Source organism: Amphibalanus amphitrite, unplaced genomic scaffold, assembly GCF_019059575.1.
Source record: "Amphibalanus amphitrite isolate SeventyFive unplaced genomic scaffold, NRLGWU_Aamphi_draft 000120F_arrow, whole genome shotgun sequence".
In the NCBI taxonomy this organism is placed as follows: Eukaryota; Metazoa; Arthropoda; class Thecostraca; order Balanomorpha; family Balanidae; genus Amphibalanus; species Amphibalanus amphitrite.
The window spans coordinates 179847-198098 of NW_024881615.1; the positions used below are offsets into that span (position 1 = coordinate 179847).

Below are 18252 nucleotides of genomic sequence, written 5' to 3' on the forward strand. Positions count from 1 at the left end.
TATGTGTTGTAGGTAGGTACGCGTCGGGCACTGTACGAAACAAAGTTTCTGAAACGTTATGCAATAGGCGGGCACGGCAAATTTCGGCTAAATCCCCGACAATGCGGCCAGCTTTGATTTCAGACAAAGCATATTCTTTAAATTACGGTTTGAACCTCACAAACAACACCTAGCCTTATACCTACTCAGGGACAGGCAATAAAATTATTTTGAAAAAAAAAACATCGTCAACATCATTTTATATTCAATGCGGCATACGAGACATATTGTTAAACACAAGTGTCGGAGGAGTTGTACATGAGTCGGTGAAAAGCAGGCAATGGACTCAAGTTGACGAGGCCGCGAAAAAAAACTGAGACCATGGAAAATGCCAGGACCTCCAACCCGGCAGATCTACTCATCTACACATATGCCACAGTTACACATCATTCACTAGGTACTAATTCTTATCATCCCCCTGTGGAAATTCGATCTCGCACAAAAGCACACAACCGCGCAGGCGACACACCCATTCCAATAGATGACGTCACGGCAGTCCCAGACGGGCAGCCGTGACAAGACGTGATGAAGTCTGCGATGACACCCCCAGACAGAGTTGAACGCAGAGAAATATGACCACCAATCGCAAATTTGCCCACACTCTCAGCCCTCAGGCGTTCTTAAAGTTTTTGGGTCCTTGATTAGGCGTTGTTTTGCTCGGTGATCGCCGGATACACATACGATGAGTGCCATTTTCCGGACGCCGGTGTCTGGACGGCTCGGCAGGTGGGCGGTGGGCCCGCGCGGCCGTCCGGCGCTCACTACAGGTCCGTGGTGGACGACGGCAGCGCGTGCTCCGAGCCGTCATCGCAGGACGGCAGCCGAGGACGGGGCCGCGCGGCCGCGCCCCACGGCGCCGGTCCGCCGCCGCCGCCGCTGGGCGCCCGGAGCAGGCTGAGCGCCACAGAGTGCCGGGGCAGCGGCGGCGGCGCGCGGACGGCCGGCGCCGCGCGCGCCGCCTACTGCACGGCCGGCGAGACCGGCGCCGGGGAGGCCTGCGCCGGCGGCTGCGGCGAGGCGCCCGTGCTCGGCGACGGCACCGGGGACGAGCCGACGGCGGCCACGGCCGGCGGCGCGCCGCCCTGCGCCAGCACCGCCTGCGCCTGCTGGCGCGCGCGGAACTCTGCGGCGCGCAGCTGCTCCATGTGGAACTGCTGGCGCTCCTGCAGCAGCTGCTGCCGCTGGTACTCGAGCGTCTCGCGCTCCTTGTCCATCGTCGTCTCCAGCTCCTCGAAGTGGCGCAGCTTGATCTCCAGCTTCTTCATCTGGGTCTCGACCAGCTGTGCCACCAGCGACTTGATCTTGCGCTCCTCGACGGCCGCCAGGTGCTTGGCCTTGATGGCGGCGGCGCTGAGCGCGGCGGAGGCGGCCGTCTGCAGACTGGCGTCCTTCACCAGCCGGTCGCGCTCCGTCTCCACGCGCGCCACCTCCTCGGGAGTTGGCGGCTCGGCGGGCTCCTCCTTCACCTCTCCGCCGGCCGCGGCCGCCGCCGGAGCCGGCTGGTCGCCGCCCGCGCCCGCCTCCTTCTCAGCAGCCGCTCCGTTCCCCTCCTCCTTGGTCTCGGCGGCGGCCTTCTCCCCAGCCGCGGCGGCGGGGTCCTCCGCCTTGTCACCGCTCTCACCGCCGGCAGCAGACTCGTCCTCCTTCTCTTTCCGCTTCTTCTTCTCGTCCTCTTTCTCGCCTTCTTCCTCCTTCTCAGGTACCGTACCGGCAATGCCGCTCTGCGGGCCACAAGCCAATGGCAAATAATCATCGTGAAAGACTAAACTCGCCACATAGTTAGTGAATCAACAATGAGTATGCGAGTCAAATCAATGACTGTGAATGATTCAGTGTTAAATGTCAGCGTAAATTAATTTTGTGATAAAAAAGCACGTTCATTATTTCAGCGTGTTCATTACAACTGCCACGAATAAATTACATATGGAAAACCTCCACTGTCAGCCTGTTAAATTACTCGACAAGGCCCGTAAACCGTCGTTGCCACATACCTTTTCCAGCGCCGACTGGGGCTCCTTGCCCTCTGCCACGGCGCGCGCCACGTTCTTGACGTGCTGGTCGAGCAGCGCCGAGGGCACCTCCTCCTTGATGCGCGCGAACTCCTCCATGGCGGCCTTGGCGGCTGACGCGGCCACGCGCGGGTCCACCGTGCTCGCCAGGAAGGCCACCGTCGACATTATCGGGTTGCCGGCCTTGCTGAACGGGATCGGCTGGTAAGCCAGAGGCCCGATGGCGCCCTCTCCTGATGGACGGGCGGGGAGGGACGGTCAAAGCTGGGGATGGGTCATCCATCGGCTGATCCAACAGCACCTAAGTCATGGGGTCACCTAAGTCACCTAAGCAAAACGATAATGCACAGACAAGTAGCACATGAGAGTATTAACTAGAAGCGTTACGACAGTCGAGAGTGCTAAGCGATAATATTCTTGACAGGAGAATATATGTATCAGCCATCTCTGTTTGCTCAATCCGAGCTGATATTGGCTTCCTGGCTGGTCTGACACTGAAACATTCGGCCTCGGCACCGTCCGACGACGCGGGACAATGCCGGCCGGCCCACTCACCCCAGGCGGGATCCTCGAGGTACGGGTCCTCGATGGGTAGCCGCAGGAAGTACAGGATACACTCGTCCTGGGTGCGCGTGCCCACGTGCTCGCACACCTGCCGACAGACGTCAGTCGTATCAGTCATCAGAGTTCAGTCGCACCGGAGATATAAATCATATGCCATTTAGGCAGTAACACCAGAGACGTTGCTTGTTTTAAAAACGATAATGCTGCCCACACCCGGTATAACGAATAAGCATAGAAAGTGAAAAGTAGGTACAGATAAGCAAGCGGCTTTCCATGCCGTCAGAATACAATAAACTGCTGAGGATAAAGTGTCAAATAAAACGTAACCACGCTCTTTTCCCGCCCAAGGTAAGGTCATCCCGTCCCAAAACTCTCTTCCCATGGCTCACCCTTCCCCAGCCCAAACGTAGCCCTACCTTGTTCCAGTCGTCTTTGTAGAGTTCCAGCGCCTCGAGCAGCAGCAGCGTCTCCTGCTCCGTCCAGTCGCGAGACAGGTTCGCCGCCTGCTTATTCCGCATCAGACCCGACTTCTTGGCGTACCTGGCGGATGGCGCGGACGGGGGGTTAGTGGCATGATAAAGGAAACGGGATCGTAGTGAAAGGCTTCAGAGAGAAACAGAGGTGATCTCAATGCAAAACATAATTTGGGTGAAAAGTTTAAAACAGAGAAGGAAACTGTACGAGTACACATACGAATAGACATGGTTCAAAACCTTTCGGTGTGGTAAGCCATCGATAATGTAGTCTTGAGTGCTAATCGACCGGCATATAAGCATCGCCCGTTTTAGCACTATGCTCAGCTGCTAGGACACCGTCACTTGGTGTCCCGCCTGACCCAGCATTCCGCCAACCTACCAACCAACCTAATCACACCTTCATCAATGCTACTCACTGGTCTAGCTTGAGTCCGAAGTTGTCCGTGATATCCTTCTTATCCGCTCCGGCGGCCCCGGCGCCGGCCGTGTCACCGCCCTCCGCCTTCTTGTCGAAGTCGCAGAGCTGTTTGGCGGCGGACGGCTGGCCGGTGCGGGGCGGGTTGATGGGCTGCAGCCCTGTCGGTGTGTCGGACAGCACGTGGAAGTGCGAGGTGGGCGGCGGGCCCATCGACGTCGGACGGCTGTCGCTGTCCACCTGAGGGGATAGACAGGTCAGACGGAGGCTTGAGGCACCGCAAAGATGGACTTGGTACGAGTGGAGCCGGGGGATGGTGAAACCAGGTGAAAACGGTACGACGAATGAGTCGCAGTGAGCATGAGAAATGAAGCCACTCATGGGCGGGAGGAACAACATGGCGGCTCACTAAACCAACCATGGACATGTGAGACAGGCCGCAGCTGTAGCTACAGAAAGTGATTCCCGACAATCACTAACCGGTCGCCATCTCACTATGACGCTACCTACCAACCCATTCAGTCTTGAATGAGAGAATTCGAACGCCTACCTGGTAGTTGATCAGTCCCCACTGCTCGAGGAAAGCGTGCACCCTCATGATGGCACACACGTCTCCTGCCAGGTTCCGCCGCGCCGCCGTACTCGTCATGTACTCGGTGGGGTTCAGCCTGCGGCGAAAAAGGTCAAATTCGGGTCACAACCGGCAAAGAGACATACGGACCATGGCCTCGCACCACCTACAAGCGGTTTGAGGTGATCAATAATTTAACAATTAATAAGCCATTTCATTCATTCAGCCAGCTACGAACAATGTGCAATGTGCATGATAATAAAAATAGTATGATTTCGACATGCATCCCTGGATGCTCAGTTTCCACCCGACCCCAACCAGTGAGTCATTTTTTGTTGTTTATTGGGGCTTAAGGGCGCGCCGACTACAAGGTCATTTTGCGCAAATCAGTCATTTTTTCGACCATGAGTGACTCTTACCTGTATGTGTCGATCATGAAGTTGCGGTAGGCGATGTAGGTCTCGGGCGTCTTGCTCTTGTTCTTGTCGTTGAAGAACTCTGGTAGTGCGCGCTTTTCGATGCCATGAATGGCGTTGTAGTCGAACCAAGCCGAGTAGCTCGGCACGATGATGTTGTGCGTCTGCTCAGTGGCGTTATCCTCCATCTCATCCTGATAGGACACACATATATCAACATCAACAAATACGCTAATTTAACTTTCAACGCTCCAGACACCAATCCAATGCTCTGCCGTCCAAAGGAAGAAAACCGTAAGCGCCATTTACCAAATTTTACAGGAGAGCACTTTTTCGGTTTTCATTTAATACACTCTTACAGAGTGGATGTTTATTGTAAAATTAGGTATAGAAATGATGCTTTCTTTAGCAGCAACCTACTGATATGCTTTATTTCCCTCAAAATTGAATACTTTTTGCTATATTTCAATAAATGCTTTTTTCCTTAGTCAACAAGTCAACAGTTAGGTGCATCTGTCAAGTCAAATAAACGTATGTCAAGCCTGAATCTCACGGATGGCGGATACGCTTATTTACCTTGGTCACCATGGGCCGAGAAAAAGTGGCAAAAAGACGTATGATGTGACTTACGTCTTTTTGTTTTTGATACTAACCTCCGTCTTCCTACTCAATGACCGGCCAAAAAGCGTAAGTGCACGATACGCCTTTCTGCCCTTTGTCATTTCAGCCGAATTCGAGATAAAGTGACAATAAAATAGCCGTATGTCGTACCAGAAAATGAATGAAATGAATGAAAAGGAAAGAATGAATGAATGAAAAGCGTATTAAGTACCTACACATGAATCCGGGGCAACTGCGTAAAATAATGCGGCAAATGAGTGTAAAAACGGAGTCAGAGTCGGGGTCAGTCGAAGTCAACAATTCTGACAGGAGTTGGAGTCGGGATCGGAGCAACTTTGGAAGCCGGAGTCGGAGTCGCGACTTCGACTCTGCATAATTCATTGCCTGGACAGCGACACGCAGGGATGCGGAGTCGGGATCGGAGTTTGAGTAGGAGTTGGTCGGAGTCTACAGTTCTTTACGAAGTCGGAGTTGGAGTCGATTTTGGGAGCCGGAGTCGAGTTACCGAAAATCTCGACCGCTCAGCCTTGGTCAAAACAGAAGCGTCGCTTTCCTTCTAGCTCAGGATGTACCGCACTGTTGTCTTGGCTCTGTTCTGCAGAGCAAGCAAGAAGTCTGTGGCGGGAGATCAGCCCCAGCAGATTCTTGCATGGCTCGTCGATTTTCTTGTGCAGCATACTGGTAAAGATCCGGAGGAGATTGCCTTCTCTTTAGTGCTCGAAGGTACGGCTCTCGCGAAATTAAGCGGTAGGTTTGCACTTTTACATTTCCGGTTATATCTCAGAAACTAATCGAACTACGATGAAGCTATTTCACGATCATGGCCGGCTTGTGAACCAACAAGTCGATCGCATCTTCAACACTTATAGGCGACGAATATATAGCCTGAAGTACACTAAATTTTCTAGGTGCAAACTGCAAAACCTACCGTTAAAACCCGCGAGACCTGTACCTGTAATACGGTGCCGCCGGCGGATACGACATGCTGACGGGACGCTATCGTGTCACAGTCACACTTAATTGTGTGAGTTCCACCTCCTCGCCTGTCCTTAGGAGTGGCTGACTGCGTACTTGACTGCTCCACCCCGTTGTGTATCGAAGCATCGTTGCAGGGTAGGCGGTGGTCCGTACCATAACCGGCTGCCCCCTGTCCACCCCGGTTCACGTTGTGATGACGGAAACCGGGCTGATGCCGGTGGCCGCCCGCCGGGCTGTTTTAGAGGCCAAGCTCCTCGCCAAGGCATACGTGCTCATCGAAATGACCCGCTCAGGTCAGCCGCGGAGGCGGAGGGGCGACACCGGCTGAAATTCGTGACGGACTGGTGCGAGGCCGTGTGCGATGCGTGACGGGCCGCTGGGATCGTCCCACCGTTCAGTCACCCTGCAGCCAACCCGCTCACCGCCGTGGGAGGTGACTGCCTGTCCCCACGTTACATTCGGCCTGGACATCGAGATTCTGCGACTGGGAGCCTCGGCCGATGATCTGCGCCGGGCGGCGCGGCGACTTTTGATCTTTCTTCTCCAACGAGCCACCTGGGTGTGGACGGACGGTTCGGCGGACGCTGGAGTCCACTGCGGAGGAGCTGGAGTGTTCGTGGACTGGCCGGACGACTGACGAGCCGCGCTCCCGTCGACGTCCACCAGCTCCGCGCCGGGCACTGAACCAGGTCCCAACAGTGTTTACCCAAAATCGTCAAAAGTCCCACTACCGCCTGCGCCAGGTGCGAAGATGAAAGATGCACCGCGGCCAGATGCAGCATCTGTCTTGAAGAGGCGGACACCCTGGCGCACGTGCTACTGAGGTGCATCAGTCATCACCCTCATGACCTGCGGTTTTGCGTGCTGGGAACAAACCACCCGACGACCGAGGAGCTGCGTAGCGCCGACGTGGTGGCGGCTTTGGGGGGCCGCCTTCGTCTCCCTTCAGAGCCGATTGGCTACCCCTCTTTGGGCCGCAGAGAGACAAACAACAACAGCTGAGCTCCCCGGCCGGCCATGTCTTCTCCAGCTTCAGGACGGAGCTGGCCGCGCTCCGCTCAGCCCTGGACCACATGCGAGCGAGACCATACGCAGCATGCGAATCTTCCAACAGTTTTTTTTTTTTTTTGTACGGACTCCCAGGCAGCACTCGCGGCCCTCCGGGAGGGGGTTGGGGGATGACCCAAAAGTCCCCGCTGGGTACCGTCGTATGGATGGGTTTGGCAGCACTGGTCGTCCCGCCCCATCACATCCACCTGCAGTGGGTGCCGTCCCGCTGCAGCATCGACGGGAATCAGCGCGCCGACCAGGTCGCCAAGGAGGCGGCGACGCTCCCCAAGCAGCGGTCCAGGTGGATGTCGGCACCGCCCACCGCGCGGTTATCAGAATAGCATGCGACCACGCCGTCGCCGCCTGGCCGGACGGCTGGTACCCGGGACCGATTGCCACCGCCGCGCCGATGGCGGAGGAGGACCGCTCTTTAGCCGAAGACGTTCATCAGCTCTGTGCGAGCTACTGGTCGGGGCCCCGCCAGAGTCTGCACTGGATCGTATGGAACTCTACCGTGGAGTGCTGCCAGTGCCCCGACACCGATTGCGCGGCGGGCCGGTGCACCGTGTGCCGACAGGAGGCATACACTCCTGTTGTTGTTGATTGTTGTTGATTTTCCCTCCGGCTGCGGGTGGCCCCGCGGCGTAGCCTCATCGGCTCTGGAGGGCCCTGAAGGCGGCCACCAGGGCCGCCACCACGTCACTGCGCCAGACCTCGTCGGGTGTTGGTAAGATGTTCCTTACGGCCGGGGTTCTGAGGCGAACACCCATCAGGCCCGGGCACGTGAGCAGGATGTGCCGGGGGGTGTCCGCCTCTTCGCCGCACAGCGGGCACCGGGCGGCCTCGCATAGCAGGTCCCGGCATTGGGCACAGGCGGCTGAGGGGCTCCGGCCGATGGAGTGCAGGAACTGGGTCGATCCACTCCAGCGGCCAGTCCGGATCTGGTGGACATCGATGGCTGATCGCCGATCCAGGTTGGAGATTGGGGGCAGGTATCTCGTACCCATCAGCTCACGGTACCAGCCGGTCGCCGCTCTGCGTGTCGGGTCCGGGTATGACGGTCTGTCCCTGGCGCCCGGTCCCTGGCTAGACGGCAGGGTTGTGCTCGACTAAAAAAAAAAAATTGCCGAATCGACTCATCATTCAACTTCAGAAAGCCCTGACTCAACTCTGACTCAAACAAGGAGCTGATTTTTTTCCCTTGACTCGACTCATGACTCAAGCGGCTCGATGAAAATATGAGTCGACTCAAACTTGACTCAAATTTTGTTGAGTCAAGTTACTTGACTCAAAATTGACTCAGATAAAAAATTTGTTGAGCGGGGGGGGGGGTGAAAAAAATCATGCAGCAGAGCCAGGGCTAAGCTGTTAAGCGGGGGGGGGGGGGGGAATGAAAAGCTTATATATTACAGTTTCTGGAAAGTTGAGTCAGCTGACTCATGTTCCAAAATGTTTGACTCATCTCAATGTCAAAAGTTATTTTACTGACTCAACTCTGACTCAACTCAACGCCTTAATATTTTTGTCCGACTCAACTCTGACTCAACTCAACAGTTCAACATTTTATCCGACTCGACTCAAATCTGACTCATTTGAGTCAGAGTTGAGTCAAATTTCTGACTCGACTCATGAGTCAAGCACAACCCTGCTAGACGGACCGCAGCCTTGTAGATGGTGTTGACGTCGATGGAGGCGATTTCTTGTTCCAGCGCCGCCGCCTCTCCCGCCAGCACGTCCACCGCCTCGTTGCTTGGGATCCCACAATGGGAGGGGACCCACTGCAGCGTCACGTGGCGGTCCGGTGCAGCGATTTCCAGCAGGCGGCTCCATATCTCCGCCCCCTTGGCCGTCCTCTGGGCCGAAGGCCCCTCTCTCAGTGCAGCCAGGGCAGACTGTGAGTCAGTACAAATAAACGTATGTCCATCGAGCTTGCCATTTTGCTTGGGGACGGGTTATACTGACAATGGATAAAAACCGTAAGTCCATCGTACGTCTTTTTGCCATTAGAAATTCGGCAGGGTGACCAGGAAAATAAACGTATACGCCCACATACGGCTGGCCGAAATTGTCGGACAATCCTTTCCAGAATGGAAGATAAACGTAAGTGCATTTTTTCGGTTTCTACCAAGGCAAATAAACGTATATCCATCTGTAAGTTTATTTTCCGTTGTACCATGTTGACAATGTATGGTGGCAAATAAACGTAACTGAGCACTTGCGTCTTTTATCCATGGTTACTCCGAGTTTTAGCCGATTTTTTCGTTGATCATACGTTTTTTTGTCAAAGATACGTTTATTTGCCAGTATTATAAAATGCTTTATGTGACATAAGGTTATTTTGAAATATTTTATTCTTGTATAACTTGGTATAAAATCATTTAATATCTGTGTAATGTATATGGTTAGATGCAGAATAACATGACGATTCCAATGATACCAATAACTCATTTTCGGTAAAAGTGGCGCTTACGGCTTTCTTCCTTTGTACGGCAGTGCTAATACAATTTACAAAACCAAAACACTATGCAGAGCAGTCCATATGTCTGCCCAACACAGGAACACGAACCGGCTGTCGCCCATTCAGTCAGGTCATAGCGGCGCGTGGAGGGTCACTTTGCTCACCTTTTTCTCCTCTGCGGACTTGCTGGGGTCCTCCTGGTTGGCCTCCTCGTCCAGATCGACCACCGTGCCGCCCTTCACCGGCTGGTTGTCGGCGTCCTTACGGCTCGCTGTACCCACACACACAGAAAGACACGAATGACTCAGTGATAGTTCGACGATAGCACAATCACGCCTAATAATTTACAACGTAAATTTCGAGGCAAGCTGGCGCTGATGTAAATTAGGCGGCGCCCACCGCTTAAAGCACCCCAATCCGTAATTCCCCTTATATTACTATGAACACAGCATTCCCAATGCAAGAGCAACGGTTGTTTAATCGTTTGCAAAGCACAAGAAAGCATAAAAAATGCCGGAAATATTCCACAGTTTTGAGAAAAAAGTTTTGTTACCGGCCATTTATGCCATCCGCCTCTTCCACCCCGTCCGCCGTCCCAGTAAATCTGGCGACTCACATCCTTTGGGGAGCACCACCTCTGTGAGGTTGGTGTCGGCTGGCGGGTCCTCCATGTCCTTGGTCAGGTCCTCCTCCTCCTCAGTCTTGGACTTTTTGTTCTTCGGCTTCGGACCCGGCGTCCTGTCGGGAACGTCGCCATCAATCACTAGTGTCATGCTTTAGCCCAATTCGTATTTTTTCCATTTTATTTTCGTAACTTGGCTTTTAGTTTAGTTAAGGACCAATTCGTGATTAGCATAAAAATAAGATTCTCGCATGTCAACGACGATACACTTGCTTCAGCCCGCCCTGAACGGGAACACCACAATCATACGCACTCACCGTTTGCCCTTTGATTTCGAGGCGGCGGGCGAGGGTGACCGTTTGCGCTTCTTGGAGCCCTTTTTGGACTTTTCCGACTCTCCAGCGGCCATGGCGTCGAGGTCATCCACGGAGAGACAAAGCTGGTAGGCAGGGAAACCGTCAGACCACGGGAACAGTGGCGTAGTACTTTACCAGCATAAACTACCCAAAAGTGCAACTTACGCAAGCACAACAGAATACCCTCCATGACACTTCACCCAACCGACAATTAACCAAATACCGACCCAAAATCTAGTGCTGACATCGCTCGCCTACCTCGTGTTTGCTCTTTTTGCCGGCCTCGTCGACCTCGTAGTCCTCCTCGTTCATCCACTCGTTGTACTCGTCCAGGTCCTGCACCCAGTTGAGCGTCACACGCCACTGCTTCTCGGCGTCAAACTCGGGCGTCTCCGGCACACTGTCGTCCAGGTCCAGACCTGGCGTCACGGGCATGGCAGAGTCACGTCATGAACAATATGGCAGAGACACTAAATTGGCCTCGCTTAACGAGCGGCAAACTATAGCCCCGAAAACCATCATAGCTAGATCTCGTCCGATATTCGCCGCCGTCAAAAAAAAAAAGATCGGGAAGCTATGGTCGAATGCGTGACATTCCCGACAATTAAGTACCGGATTACGACGCATAAGGGTTCTAATGTCATCAGATGGCTGTCTCCAACCTGCACCCCGCGCAGCGGCCGACGATCGATTCTGCAGTGTGCTGACTTGCTCACCTGTAACCCACGTGTCGTACGAGTCGGGGAAGTAGTACCAGTGCAGCATGGTGTACTTGTCCCGCCGGAACAGCGGACGGGCGTACTCCTCTTCCAGGGGGTCCTGAGTCGGGAACACCACGTGTGTGGCCTTGTCGCGCGACTCTGGAAATGAAAAGATCGTAAGTCAGTCTTCCACGAAAAAAAAACCATCAAACGTCTCGCGTCAGGGTGGTATACTGCAGTCACTCAACCACAAATATTATTCAGGTATTGATGCATTTTTTCAAGCGTTCTGAGTCCTGGCCTTGCAGCAGCTATCACAGACAAGCAGCCCCAGTCCCCGCACATTTTCCATATGACGCGCTTCGACCACCGGCCCTCACTGCGCTCACCTGCGATGGTGCCACCGTGCGAGCGCACCGTCTCCTTGAGCTTGTCGCGTTCGGCCTTGTCCACCTCAGCGGTGATGAACACGGACGGCACGACCATCTGGCCGGCGGCCACCAGCGCCTTCTCGATGGCCGAGAACAGTTCGATGTGCCGGTCCATCTTGGAGGGCGACTGGGACGAGCGGGGTCCGTCAGACCGACGTGTCGGGAGGTGGATGGTATACATCGAACCAAGTCACAGTCATACAGTGCAGTCTTTGCTCAGTTAGTAATTACTCATGTGGGGCATTCCACGATAGATCGTACCACTTTTTTTCCAATTTGACACCCTCATCTCTCGGATTTTAACGATAATTGGTCTAAGGGGTAATCAGGGGCTCTGAATCCTCCTGTAACAATTTCAGGCTTATCAGACGAGTGGTTTTTGAGTTATAGTGTATAACATGTTTTGGATCTTGCGTTGCAGCCCCAAGTTTGGCGGGCTGTAACTCTAAGACGGATAATCCAAATGCCAAATGCTATACGGCATTGAACTTGCATTGAAACAAAGAATAATATGCATTTTTAAATTTTGAAATATATACTATTTTTTATATATAACACCTCGAGTTTCCTTTCATTTGCATTTTTATGCCTTTGGGACCAAATTTTTTTTTTAATTTTTATTTGCTTAAAAACATATTTGGATCATTTTTAAGCAGTATGCAAAAAATTAGGAAGGTGTTCTTTCTATAAATGTACTTACCTATTTTGCGTCACCGTAATGGTCTCGAATTGTGATTTTGGAAGAGAGCCTACAATGGTGTGGTAAAGCTGCCTAGTGACATCACTGGTTACTGAAAGTTCAATTGAAGTCATTTTTGCCTCACTTTTGCGTTGTTGACCTTGCGTGACGTCATTCGTACGTCACTAGGGTCATAAGAGTTTTTCGTCAATAACTCTCGATCAAATTGAGCTAGAGAGACGGGAAGGCTACCAATGGACTCGGGAACACCTTGCGAATCGAATGATGTGCAAAATGATCTCATTCACCCAGCTCCGTGGCCTGACCCGACTGTTAACCATCTCTGTAGCGGCGCTGTTAGTCCAGCGCCGCGCTGGTTGGCTTTGCCGCGGACTCGGGGCGGTCACGTGATGCCCGGGGCTGGCTGCCGGCTGGGCCGCCCGGTCGGGGCGCGGAGCCAAATACACGGCAGTGTGCTTACCCGAGGTCAGCGACTTAAGCTGACTTCACCAGAACAAACAGTATACCATTCGACGCGCCGGAGCTAGGCAAACACAAAGATGCTAAAATCGCGGCTCTGCGACCATTTGTTGCGAAGTTATCTATCAAAAACCGGACCCGTAATTTTGGGTCACTTGAAATGACCTCAGGGGTCACCAATGAACCCGAGACCTAAAATTTGGTATCATTCGATGCATCTTGTAACGGCGCACATGCTCGTTTTTTCCGCAAGGTTCTAGCTCCATTAGAGGCGAAACGGCGAGCTGGGGTCGTACCGACCCCCCGGAAACCCATTTTGTATACATTTAAATGAGGAACTTATAGAAAGAACACCTTTCTAATTTTTTGCATGTCGATTTTAAAGGACCTGAGGTTTATTTTGAAGAAATAAAAATGGCAAAAATTTTGGTCCCAAGGACCATTATAGACAATTTAAAAAATACTACGACTTTTTTCAATATGTAAAGCTTTTCTTTCCAATTTTAAAAATACTGTATTTATCTTTGATTCATCGTTAATTCAAAGCTGTTTACCGTTTGTTGCTTGCTTAGCTCGTTTTTGAGTTATAGCTCATCAAACTCACCCTTACAATCTGAAGTTAAGAAAATATTATGCAATGTAACTCAAAAAGTTTTCATCTGAGAAGTCTGATATTTTGGCAGGTGTTTTTGGAGCCTATGATTACCCCTTGTACCAATTTTCATTCAAATCTGAGAGATGAGGGTGACGGGCCTGGTACGATCTATCGTGGAATGCCCCATGTATATCAGAAATCAGCCACTAACACTGACCGAGCACTAAGATCTTACTTCCAGTACCTTAATCTAAGAAAAATGGTTTGAGAATTAATCCATTTTCAACTCTCAGACAGTGTGATCGCATGCTATCATTAACAGGCCAAACACTTGTTCACACCTTGCAACTGCTACTGTCACTCATCTTGTATCAAACTTTATATGATGCATCTACCATATCATCATGGTGGCTAAAGTTGGTATAACTCCATATTTATACCTCCATATTTTACCTGTAAATCAAATCTGCGAAGGGCATGGTCTGTCTTGAACTTGTAGGCAGCAGCCAGAATTTGGCAGAGGCCACTTCCAGGCTCAAAGTCCACAAAGCAGCGCATCTGAAAAAAAACAGGTCTCAATAATAACATCTTTGATAACTAACATGGATCATATGCTGCAAGGTCTAAAAGTGGCTTTGACATAAAGTGAAATAAGTAATATATGCATGAAAAAATGGCACACCTCAATTACAATAGGTACCTAAATGCTGGAGTTCTGTTACGTTTTCACAATCAACTACAAAGCTGCATTTAGAGCATTTTAAATAAATATGATATGCCCTAGATTATACTTAAAAATCAGAGAGCATAGCACACACAGAAGCACAATGTTACTATGACATTTAGATGGCGAGAGAGCTTACAGGAAGTCGTGTTCTGGCAGGCTTATCAGCATCCTTTCCAAAATTGTCCTCTTGAAATTGCAGCAGTTGAACAATCAGTTGAGACAGGCTTTTTGCTGTAGGAGGATCTGTAGCAACATGCTGAAAAAGGAAATGCATTAGAAATAAGTGTGATTTAGAGGTTGAAAGTACCATTGATATTGTTACTCTATGACCAAGGTCCCTGTTGCTCTGTGCTGCAGATCATATGATATACCTATCTATCACAGGCAATTCATGTATAGCATGCCAATTAAAACTTACAGACCTAATAAAGCATTAACCCTATTCCTGGCGGGCTCCGCCGGGACAAGAAACTGGCGGGGGGGGGGGCTGATTCGGCCCCCCCCCCTGAGATCTCGAGAACGAAGCAAGATAGCGACAAACGGTAAACGGCATCGGATACGCACGGTCAAGATCTACAATTTTTACTAAGGTCATTTTCAGGTCAGGTCAAAGATGACGTCACAGGGGTCGAAAAAGTCAAAATGGCGGCGCTAGATATGGAGAGTTTTTCTCGAATAACTTTCGAATTAGTCAAGATAGGAACAAACTAAGGGCATCATCGTGATCCTCTCGTCAATCCGCATCGAATGATATATATGTTGACCTCGCAAGGTCAAGGTCAAAGGTTGACCTCAGGTCACGTGACCTCGAGGTCATCATGTATATCATTCGATGCGTCTTGACGAGCTGAACACAATGAGACCATCCACGCGTCTGTATCTTGTTCCTGTACGGAGTTATTGGCCAAAAACCTTTGGTGACCTTTGATGACGTCACATGACCTCACAGCTGCCCAACAGCAAAACAGACCTCAAGGTAGTGAAGGTTGATCGTATATGAAGTCATGTATGGTATATGGGGCCATTCCGACCCGTTTTAGTGGTAAAAACAGGGAGTTGATTTTTCCCCCATTGACTTATAATGGGGAGGTCGCGAAACTGACCTGACCTTAGGTCACCGATATCAAAATTCCGAGATATACAAATTGCACATACTGGTACCCTAACTAAAGCCTGAAGAGAAAAAATTGATCGGTCAAAAACTCTAGCTCTGGCGTGATTGCAAACTTTTCTGAGGTAGGGTCACCAAACCGCCTCTGTTGACCTGACCTGAGGTCAGATCAACTCAAAATTTTCAGACATGTTGCGTAGAAGCCTTTTAGGAAAAGTCAGAAAATTTGAGCTTCCTAGCTCAACGCGTTTGGGAGAAATAACCAAAAAACCTCAGGGGGGGGGCTCCTGAGGCCCCCCCCCCCCGCCAGGAATAGAGTTAAACCTACCATACCCCAATAGTTATTACCTAAACATCTTGCCACTGGTGCAAGATGACTGATATCTAGTGAAAAATCAATAATAATACAGATCAAAACTAATTGTGGCACATAGAAGAATGAAAAGGGACACATAAAACCAGAACAAAACTTTGAGAATGCCTGCAGGCTGCACAAAAACAAGCTAGCCCTTGCATATGGCTTGAAAATGCAGATCATGATCATTAGGTAACTATCTGCAATCCTACCATTCAGCACTGCATTATCAAATTCATATTACATGGGCATTAGGTAATCTTCAAGGAAAATTATTATTTATTTGACAACATGAGGCAGATTGTTTAAAAATGGTCAGCTTTGAGATTCAGGTGATGTCAAACAGAATTACAATTACAATCAAAATGGATACAAAGTCAACCCTACATATAATTAAAATGGTCAATAACTACCTATACTCCACCTAGCAAATTGTGGCAGGGTTAGATGAAATTTCGCTGGGACAAGAGCACAAATCCCGGCAGCCTTTGAAAATTCAGGGGAGGGTTCAGCTATTGCGAGTGCAGACTCTAACAGTTGGAGACAACTGGTGTGGGGCATACACGATGGACTGAAAATAATTAAGAGGCACAGCATTGTTATAACATGCAAGAAAAAGTGGCCTACGCCACAATCCTAGCCAAAACACAGCAACCATTAATTAATAATAACTGCCATATTCTAGTTCTCTTTATAAATCATGAAAGGTATAGTTAACAGATTACTTCCACTATTCTGCATTTATCACATTTTTTCAGAGGGCTGTTCACGGGCCCTGTGTGCAGTCGGACCGCACACAGCCTCCAAGCTCCGCCCACTGCGTCCCTACGTCAGCATTCCGTCACCGCACACAGCGACCGCTGTGGCCGGTCGGGACTGGCCACAGCGGACCGTCCACCGCACGCAGCCGTGACGTCAGAGCCGCCTACCCATCCCCTACCCCCACGCCTGCTGGACGCACCGCACACACCGCACGCAGCAGTGTGCGGTGCCCGTGAACACCCCTCCGACCGACCCATATGAACTTTCAGTTGGGCGAACTAGACCTTTGGAATCAAAGTATGGAGGCATCAAAAAATTGATTCCTTTTGGGCATAAATGCAGACTATTTCTAACTTACCAATCACATAAAAATAAGAGAGTGTTTCAAGAAGGAGCATGCCTGATCATGAACAGAAATGCTTGAACTATCTCCTAAGCAAAATAATATTGCTCCTATCATAACAATTTGAATTCTATAGGTAGTGAAAGGCAATCAAGGAATTGATTCACTTTAAACAGATAATCATAATATTGATTCCCCATCAGCTGGCTAATCATTATTTTGATTCACAGGTAATGTTAACAGATAGGCAACAATGACTTGCAAGAATACAACATTTATCTTGCTATTATTCTCATTTAGTGGTATCCTCAGCACCACAACTGATACCTATAGCATTGTTGTATTTTATCTTCACTACATTTGATAACAATTCACAATTTTTAAATGTCAAGAATACAAAAACTGAAGCAACACGTAAAAAACATATAAACAATATAAAAGCACTACAACAATGGTAATTAGGGGTTTAAAAATTTCATTTTGCCATTTTACACAAATACTGATTGGTAAGTATGTGATTCATGACACAAAAATAACATACAGTGTGATTTCCTCAAAACAGTTTTACGTGATGGACAGTGGCTCTGTCTTTTTCCCATTCACAAGTCCAAAGGGACAATTTCTTAGCTTTGAGGTAACACTTTTTGCAAACCTACCACAATTTTCTACCTTTTAAAAGAAAAATCTCACCGTCATGGGCCTTTTTTCAACCGTAACGATTCATTTGAAGTCAAAAGTGTACCCAAATGAATCAAAAAATTGATTCCATGCCCATATTTGGTCATGGCTCCTCCCACCAGAATCAAATTATTGATGCCTCCATATTTTGATTCCAAAAGTCTAGTTTGCCCAACTGCTTTATCAGCCTGGGATTATTGGTGCCTTAAATCATATTTACTAACAAGAGACTAGTGAACCTAATCCGTGCTCTAAAATTGATCAAGAGATCATGTAAATTAAAATATAAATAACAAAATAAATAGTAAAAAGGGTAAAATTGTGGCGAGATAGCTCGGACCCAAAATGCGGCAAACTTGGCGCACATTTAAGGCGTTAAAACACCAAAATATAAGGAGTATACACATACCTTTTTTGCGTTCTTCATCAGCCATGACTTAACTCCTTCAAAAAGAGACAAAATATCGGCAGATTCGTAGAACTTGACATTCGGACGGCCGTCATTCTTCGGTGCGTACGCCATCTTGCCGGCGTCAGTTCGGGCGCTCACTTCATTATCGCTTCAAAACCATTTGCTTTATTGATATTGCTCAAAAGGTTTTGTGACGTCATATTTTTAGGCCAATGAAATTCGTTCAATTTTTCTATTTTTGAATTTAATACAGATGATAGATTCAAAAATTGCGTTATTTTCAATACTAATATTGTTTTATTATAAAAGAGATGGAATTTATGATAAAAAGTGTTAAGTTTTGGTTCAAATAAATAAAGGCTCTTTCAACTATGACGTCATTTCACTACATTGAATTGTGTAT

The 18252-nt window shown here is 49.7% G+C and overlaps 1 protein-coding gene across 1 annotated transcript; it reads right to left on the reverse strand.

Annotated features, from left to right (window-relative positions):
• Positions 1–227: 227 nt before the first annotated feature.
• LOC122381423 (SWI/SNF complex subunit SMARCC2-like) lies at positions 228–18002 on the reverse strand. The gene is made up of 16 exons (XM_043365559.1): positions 17847–18002; positions 14325–14444; positions 13915–14019; positions 11666–11834; positions 11292–11435; positions 10834–10994; positions 10537–10658; positions 10214–10335; positions 9762–9868; positions 4494–4684; positions 4054–4171; positions 3505–3743; positions 3029–3152; positions 2604–2700; positions 2031–2281; positions 228–1760 (listed from the first exon to the last, which is right to left on the reverse strand). Exons 1-16 carry the CDS (start codon positions 17958–17960, stop codon positions 999–1001), a joined length of 2946 nt encoding a protein of 981 aa, XP_043221494.1. The 5' UTR covers positions 17961–18002; the 3' UTR covers positions 228–998.
• Positions 18003–18252: the final 250 nt, after the last annotated feature.